The sequence below is a fragment of the Crocodylus siamensis genome, chromosome 1 (genome assembly GCF_052110815.1).
Source record: "Crocodylus siamensis isolate JL-2025a chromosome 1, ASM5211081v1, whole genome shotgun sequence".
Lineage (NCBI taxonomy): Eukaryota > Metazoa > Chordata > Crocodylia > Crocodylidae > Crocodylus > Crocodylus siamensis.
Window position 1 is genome coordinate 106,042,502 of NC_143395.1, and position 8,504 is coordinate 106,051,005.

The following is an 8,504-nucleotide window of genomic DNA, read 5'->3' on the forward strand; positions in this document are numbered from 1 at the left end:
GTCTGCAAGGAGCCTGCTTCTTTTACTGGCTTTTCTCATGGCTTCCTTGGGGAATAGGATCCTAGGCCTTCCAAAGTGAGGGCAGGAAAGAAAATCCTTACTCCAGTGGGACTGAAAAATGTGTGGAGGTAGGGAGAAGTTGCCATGCTGTTTTTCTTCAGCTGTGTAACTGCCTCCCTTCATTTTGTGACTAATGCACAGGACCTGTGCTTTGCACACCCTAGAGAAGAAAAAATGTGGTCAAAAGTGGGGGGGCAATCAGTCTCTTGATTTGTCTCTCAAGGCAACAGAACACAATACATCAGAAATGACAATGTCCTGGGCAGCCGTGTTTGCTCTCATGCAGCATGTAGGGACAGACGTAAGAAGGGCATAGGCAGGTGACTGCAGGAGGGTCAGCAAACTGCGGCATTCTGTTCACATCCTGAACTGAAAGACTGTCAGCTGCAGGGATAAAAATATCTAAGTCTTTCCTCACGGACACACCCTGGCGAGTGCCAGTCATCCAATCAGTAGGAGTTGCAAGCATTCATCACCCTTCAAGATCAGTTCATTTGTTCTTAACATTGGTTTTAAAATGAATGTTTCTGAGTAAGGGCTTCAGAATTGGGTCCTAGTGTAGTTTCTAGCACTGATATCATCAATATAATAATAAAAGTTTAGGAGCCTTGTCATTTTATTTTGTCTTAGTATACAGGAGTGGGCTATATTTTCCGAACACCTGGAAGAAAACCAGGTGAGGGAGAGAATTTCTCAGTGTCCTGGTAAGAGCCAGTAGAATGAAGAGGCTTAGTGCTGTTTTATTATTGCTGCATAGGCAAATAAATACATTATTATGATTCTTCCATAAGCAAATGAAATAGAATTGGTTTACAGTAACTTGACTTCTGCATTAATCTTTATTACCTTGCAACTGATAAGAAGCTGGTGAAAGTGCTGGCCTTGGTTTAAAGGCCTTATGAAATAGGAAGCCATAAACTTACAAATGATACGTATTGGAATATATTCAGTTGGGGTATTCATTGTGGTGTTAAAATTTAGAAAAAGAACTCTGCATTTCTGCTTTTACCCACATTTTCCTGCCATGTAGTGTACCTCAGCTATACAGAATCAGTGTAGGTTAACATAAGTAACTCTTTTAAGTGATAAGGAAGGTAAAACGTATTGCCTTTTAGGGCACAAAAACTGGGGTCAAATTCTGTTTTAATTGTACCCACCCAAGGATACAGTAACATCAGTCATTTCTACCAGCTTGACAGATCAGAATCTGGCCTGGGGAGTTTTAAATCTATTTTCTAATACTGCCCTTTTCACAAGGATTTTAACTACATTTCCATTATTGTGGTAGCTCTGTGTCACATAACTGCAGAGATATTTGTTACTACCTGTTCCAAGTAGGCATACTATAGTAATGGTGAGACTTATTAAAATAACACATATAGCACATTATAAAGCAGCTGTGTGAAAAAGCACCTTTCCCCAGCATTCTTTTGCCCTACTCTTCTTTTTCTGTCTAGAGGGTCCAAGTTTTTGGTTTTAAAGTACTTTAACTGGATATCCCAGTTAAAGCTTTGGCAGTTTATTTACAGTTCACTTTTGCCTGGGGCAGTTGAAAGCACGTTACAGGATAAGTGAGATAATTTTGTTGCCAGAAGGATGTGCTAGTAGGATTATTGATGTGAAAAAAATTAACCAAGGGGAGTGACATAGCTGGAATTGCAACATGATTTTGTAATTGTATGGGAATTCAGCGTAGTGGACGTATGTTGTTTTTTTCCATGATTCTTATTTAGAGAAACAAAATCTGCCTGCAAAAGACCAGAAATGCACCTACAGACCAATAGTTAATAGGGGACTGACAAAATTCTCTTCCTGCACAGTCAAGGCCTGGTAAACTTAGGGAAAACACACCCATCAGCATCAGTAGGGGTTTGGATCAGACCCTGTGAACTCCTGATTATGGACCAGATTCTTTAGCCTGTGTGCAGCAAAACTCCCATTGATGTCAACAGGAGTTTTGTCTGTGCAAGGACTTGCAGGATCAGACCTTTTAAAATGCAGTCTGAAACAAGGAAGATAACAAGGGTTTTCTAGAAAAGTATATTTAGTGTTGGGCATAAACTGTTTTTCTTTATGCATCAAACTTGCTGCTCAACCCCATCCCCCTGCACCTTTTCCTCTTATGAAATATATTCTAGGCTCTGCCTTCTACAGCAGAGTTATTTTATTATTTTTTATAACTAAGGCTCATCAGCACTTGCTGCTCTACTGGCATGCAAAGACCCATTGTGCTTCTCAGCCTCCAAGTTGCTTTTGCCTTTTTTACTAAGTGCCTTCTTGGACAGACATGTGCATTCAGATCCAGAAACATGCTATGCCTGGGTTGTGAGACCTAGTGATCTGTGCCAAGAATGGAAGCAAGGTTTCTCAAATTCAGATGACTCTCACACATGCCTCCAGAATTGAGCAGCAAGGCTCGCAGAGCACAGGCATTTGTGGTTTGTTAGGAGCTTTTTGCTCAGAGTAAGGATTTCAAGAGGGAAATAGTTGAAAATCTTAAAAATTCTTTATTAAAGCAAGGTCAGTGTATCATAGCACAGATATTGCACTATGATATTTCATTAGTACTCTTGCAATGATCTGGGTCAAATTCTGTGGTCCTGAGTCAGGCAAAACAGTCACCAACTTCAGCAGGACTGGAGTATTAGGCTTTCTCTAGAGTCTAATTGCGGACAGGAGGGATATTTAGGGGTCAAAAAACCTGCAGAAAAGAATCCCGGAGGAGCACGTGCACAGGCAGCACAGAGAACACTTAATTGTGTGACGTACAGCTGTAGACGTGTTTGTGGTGCCACATACCATACGGCTGCGCTCATCTGGATGTGACCCTGGAGTCTAAATATTCCATTATGTATAAAGAGCAGACCTTAGATAAGTCACTTTAACTTAAAGCATGTTACAGATCTACTGAATTCCTCTGTAGTCCCCTTTGCCTGGTCCATTCTCCCTCCTGATGATAGCATGGGAGAGAGTTAGCCTCCTAAAGAGAGCAGTGACTTACTACTTTATTGGATATGTCCCACTTGTCGCTAGTTTAAATGAAGCCCCCTCCGAGGAAAGTGTTATTTAATTTCTTTAAGTGAAATAACTGTACGTAGCAGTCTGCTGAGATAAATAGATGGCATGATACTTTTTAAAGCATATGTCTGTTAATACAAAGATAATATAAATACTAACACTTTAAGAATAATTTATGAAATTGGGACGCTCCCTGCATGATTTTTGTTCCATTTAAAAATATTGGCAGCTTGTGACAGATGGAATCTTGCTCCCATATGTTTTAATCTATTTAAAAAAAACCAAAAACTGAACCCACTTTTCCAGCCTAGCACATTGAAACTTTCAGAGAGTCATAAAGAAAATGGACACATATTTTTAACCCTTAGAATAACAGACTTCAGCAATGACCAGACTGAGTACAATTCAACTATTTCTAAGATCCCCAAGCCAGATTTGACCCTGTAGTAAAATCAGTGGGGTTATCCCAGAGTTTAATAGAGCTCTTTGAGAGTACATTTTAAAAGAAAGGGGGTAATAAAAGTCCAACTGAAACTCAGTAGAACTTAGGCTCCTGAGTGACTTAGTTACTTTTGAAAATGTTATCCTGGAAGCTGTTTACCCAAAACATAAGAGGAAGTTGCAGCATTTTGTGGCATGTCGTATGCATGTCTGTGAAGTGAAAAGTATGTCACACCTGGCTTTTGGCTGTGATATGGAACCTAGGCGGAGCCATACCGCAAGGTACATGACAAGTCTTAGTATAGTGGAGCTAGTAAAAAAGGTGTATAGCTTGTTTCTTTGTTTCACAGATGCTGCCTGCCCCAAGTAACTGCAGTAACTAATGATTTTTAACCCAGCCGTGTGCTCCTACTGGACACAGATCTCCTGTTGGAAGCCAATGGGAGCTTTATGTGCAGAAAAAACTGTACCATCAAGTTCAGCACATGGAGCTGGCAACATATAATTGAATAGGAAGAAGCAAAAGTCTTAAACAACTAAGATGTCTGCCCTCACCCTGGTCAATATTTGTATGATGTCCCTTTGCCCTGTCAAGTGCATTTTTGGCTCTTCTGGAGTGTAAGCCCTTCATCACAGGGAATGTGTCTGTCTCCGTGTCTGGACAGTGCCCGCTACTACAGGGCTCTGGTTAGAACATGCTTGTGGAATATTCTCTTTACATCAATCTTGCAGGTTTTCTACTCCGTCCCTGGCTTTTGACAACATAAACGTTTATCAGATAACACTTGTTCCCAGTCAGGATGTTATTCTTTATAAATTCAGATTACAGAATAGTTACAGTGCCTACTAAATGTTTGGCAACCAGAAAAAGAAACATAAATGTTGCATGCTCTGACCAAGAGCCCAGGAGGTAGCACTGACAATGACCAAGTAACTGAGCAGTGCAGAAGTTGAACTGCACCAGGGGATCCATGTTCAAGCAAGGGAGGGTTCAGGCTGGTTTCTACAGACTTAGCTATGCAGCTAAATCTATAGGCATGAGAAGATCAGCTGCTCCTGTCAACCACAGTAGTTCCTCTCTCAGCAAAGTTTGGAATCAAGAAATGTACATGTTTTTGGAACACAGGGGGCTTTGCAGTGCCTGACATTGCCCAGCGGTACTGTTGTGCATTTACATAGTAAACTAATGTGTTTTATGTGCATGAATTCCAAGAAATTTCACTTTCTTTCCATTTTATGGGACTGAGAAACATTTTATATATGTAATGAGTTAACACAGTGCATAGGCCTCAGGGTAGATATGCTTATTTTTGTGCAACATTTTACGAAATAGTGTCTCTAACCTCTGTCAAGTCAGGCAAGAAACAATGCCTTAAATGATGATTAGTATGTGGCTACTGAGACTGTTCCCTTTCCTACCCACACACCTTTGTTGGCACATGGAGATATACAACTGGGTATGTGCTAATTGGTGCAGGCAGGCAAAAACGCTGGAGAATGCTGAGCTATCCATTAGCTGCAGTCAGACTATCAAGAGCTTAGGAGTGCAGAGGCACAGAGAACCCATGCTTATAGAATAAAACTTCAGCAGGGTTTTTTATTTGGGGGCGGAGGAGGTATTGGTGGTAGTATTATACATTTAGCTACAACCTTTTAACCAGTATGAGCATATGAGCCAAAAGGAAAAATACCTTCTCTTTGTCTTTTTCCGGAAAGGCAAGAGAAGGGTACTCTGTGAATATGGTCTTGTCAAGGAGAATAGCCTTGCAGGTGACGTGCTGGGCTGGGTCCAAAATTTGAGTTCCATTCCTGGCTGTGCTTGTATGACTTTCAGCAAGCCAGTGAATTTCTCACTCCCTCCACTCCCCGTCTGTAAAATAGGTATAACGTTCCATTGTCTCTCTTCTCTGTTTTGATTTAAGTTCTTTGATACAGGGACTGTTTCCTAGCAGGTGAACAGCTAGTGCAATGAGGCCAGCTCTGTGATGGGGCCTACCATGACACAGATTAATAAATAATGTTTTATCAGACTCTAACCTGTCTCCTTGTTTTCAAATTTAGCATCTGAGCAGTAGCTGGGAGTCGGCCTCCTGTGGGAAGATAGAGGATCAGATGACCCTTACTGATCAGGCACGCAAATACATGAATGCATTCACAACCCGGACTCTGGTGATGTAAAAAGGGTCCACAAGACAAGCATTATGGTTTTCAAAACACTTCAAGTTGACTTGGAATTTACCGTTCCTCTGCATGAAAACTTTTCATGAATGGGAGAAGAGCATATTTTTGTTGTGGTACAACAGTTGGGAGCAGCACAAAGTGCATTTAGTCACTGAGCATATTCTTGTTGGATTTCACCCAACTTAAAAGGATTTTTTTTACATAGATGACACTTGCCTAAATTATTAGGTATTGAATTTAATCAATTAATTATTAATTATCTTAAATGCAGACTTATGCTAGAAAATAATTTTTGTACTTTTTGAGATCAAGCCGACCTGATACACCAGTATTGTTATTTCAGTGATAAAATATGTGGGGTTTTTATAAAGAGCAGGTACTCAGTTTTATTTTAAATCACTGAATAAAATGCATTGGTATGAAATACTGCAGTGAAAAGCATTACTACAAACGCTAGCATGTTCAAAGGTGGAAACCGATCGAGATTTTGAATGCTCAAATAACCATACTATTTTGAAGTACTCTTTCATTTTTTCGTGGTCTTAGACCCTATATGCATTGTGTGTTTCTGTTTTATTTTGGGGAGGGGCGGGATTTTTTATTAGCTTGCTTTAAAAATTATTACTGTATGAAACATAGATTTATGAGAACAAATTATATTTTTATTCAGTAATTTAATTTTGTAAATGCCAAATGAATACTGTGTTTTGCTGCTATGGACCTTAGCATGTAGTCGTGCTGCTAGTGTAAAAGGGGCAGTAGAGCTTTATATGAGAGGAAACAAACTTTGATGTTAGCTAATTGACTATGCACTAGCATTTCAGACTTTTTAATGTTATAATTTACATTTTTTCCTTTTTATAAGCAATACTTTGAACACTGTTCCTGGGAGAGTTTTATTTTTTGTCTGGTTGCGTTATATTTCTCATTGGTTTATAATAGCATGCGTTGCACCTTCATATGTTTGGGAGAACACTGTCTTGTTCATGTCGTCTTTTTTGTTCCATGTTTTGCTAATTGTTCCCTAACTTGGGTTTTTTGTACTGAATCGGGGATATTAGAAATGATGGCTCTATGTACTGCCATATCAAACTTTTATGGCAAGAACACTGTTTTGTTTTGGTTTTTTTTAAATAAATTTTGACTTTGCTGCCTTAATACCATTTGGTGCAGCTTGATCTGCACTTAATTTTTGATACAACAATGTACTGCCTTGTAGATAAATAAAGTGTGTTCTTTTTTACTTAAATGTGGTCAGTCTTCTGAACTTGCTCTTGTTTTATGTTGTAGCAATCGTATTTTAAACAATTACCAGGATAGTGGCATTTTTTTCCATTGATGCCAGGCTGCAAACAGATATCACACTTGTGCTTCCATAAAAATGTTCAGGGTGGCACAAAACCTGAGTGAATAGACACCGCTGGTCCTTTTTGCACCAAAAATAGCGATTCCGTGATTTGAGTAATAGTTTGTGCTGCCTTTTTACAGTGGACACCTGCTTGTTTAGTGCGTGTGAGTGAGAGCAGCTAACTGTACTCTCCAGCTGCCTCTAGCAGGGGCTCTTAGGGCCCAGTCCTGTGGAATAGCAGCCCCAGGTGCCTGGCCTCAAGTGGGGAGTTTCCTAGGACACCCCATGCACTCCCCACCCCACACTTGCAGACACATCTCAAGAATTCACCTGTAGAGGAACCCAGGGCACGTGTTTCACACTAGGCACACATCCATAAGTGCAGAATGAGGAACACATGGGGTTACCCGGGACATCCCTGGGTAGGGGCCGGGCACCTGGGACTGATCCCCTGAAGCCCTGGGAGCACCAGGGTCCCAATCCTGCAGGACAACATTTGCCAATCAATCAACACCTCTCAGCACAACTGATCCCACCACAAAAATGACATGTATTTGTAGCCATGATGACAATATCAGGATTTTGTTACAGTAACACTATATTCTATGATCATGGATTGGTTTTGACTTAAAGGACTTCTGCTTGTAGGTACTCTGAGCTCTCAACTCTTACAGCTATAATCAGAGTTCAGGTTACCCAGCAGACCGCTGCAGATATTGACTATTGCAGATTCAGGCCTTAAATCCGTGAGCATATCAATAACCGAGGGGCTGGTTGCAGCTTCTAGGAAAAGGTGGTGTTCTTTTGAGATATTGCCTTCACATACCCCTTATTTTCATCCTTCTATCAGAGACTACCACACCAGAAGCTCTTGTAAGTCATCATCTTTTGGTACATACTACATAGCAGGATAGTCACGTGTACTGTTGACATGTCTCAGCAATTAGAGATCCAAATCTGACTTAAAATGCCCCATGATTTCACAGCACAATGAATATGTGTTCAGACTTACAGGTCCTAATCCAGAAAAAGTGCTGAGGACTCTCAGCCTCCATGTATTTAGCTAGGAGCTGACAGTGTGATATTTTATAAACACCACTAGTCATTTAAAAATATTGTGTGCGAGTCCCCTTATTTCAGCTGTTTCAGAACACCAGGGGCTGCAATGTGAGTAAATTGAGTTTTTTCAAAGTTACACAACTGTACATGACAGCTGAATTTGGTCTACTGTGAGAGAAGTCAGTATAACTAGAGGCTTAATCCAAGTAGGTGTATAAGAACCAGGGGTGAGATCCAGCGAGTCCTTTTCATCCTCTTGATAGAAGGCTGCGGTGGTATAAGGCATCCCTAGGCTCTCCTTGTTCATCTGGACAAGGATTTTCCTGGTGCAGGCACTCTGAACAGGCATGACCAGGGATCCGGGTTTTCTGTTCCATATGGGAAAATGGAGTAAAAC

At 40.6% G+C, this 8,504-nt stretch overlaps 1 protein-coding gene across 6 annotated transcripts in view; it reads left to right on the forward strand.

Moving 5' to 3' along the window:
• The window catches only part of MYB (MYB proto-oncogene, transcription factor), a 28,107-nt gene extending 21,287 nt beyond the window's left edge, over positions 1-6,820 (forward strand). For all 6 annotated transcript variants that reach the window (XM_090039746.1, XM_090039755.1, XM_090039763.1 and 3 more), the window contains one exon: positions 5,581-6,820. In XM_090039746.1, the coding sequence (XP_089895872.1) occupies positions 5,581-5,697 (117 nt within the window). In that variant the 3' untranslated portion in view covers positions 5,698-6,820. The remainder of the gene's footprint in view (positions 1-5,580) is intronic.
• Positions 6,821-8,504: the final 1,684 nt, after the last annotated feature.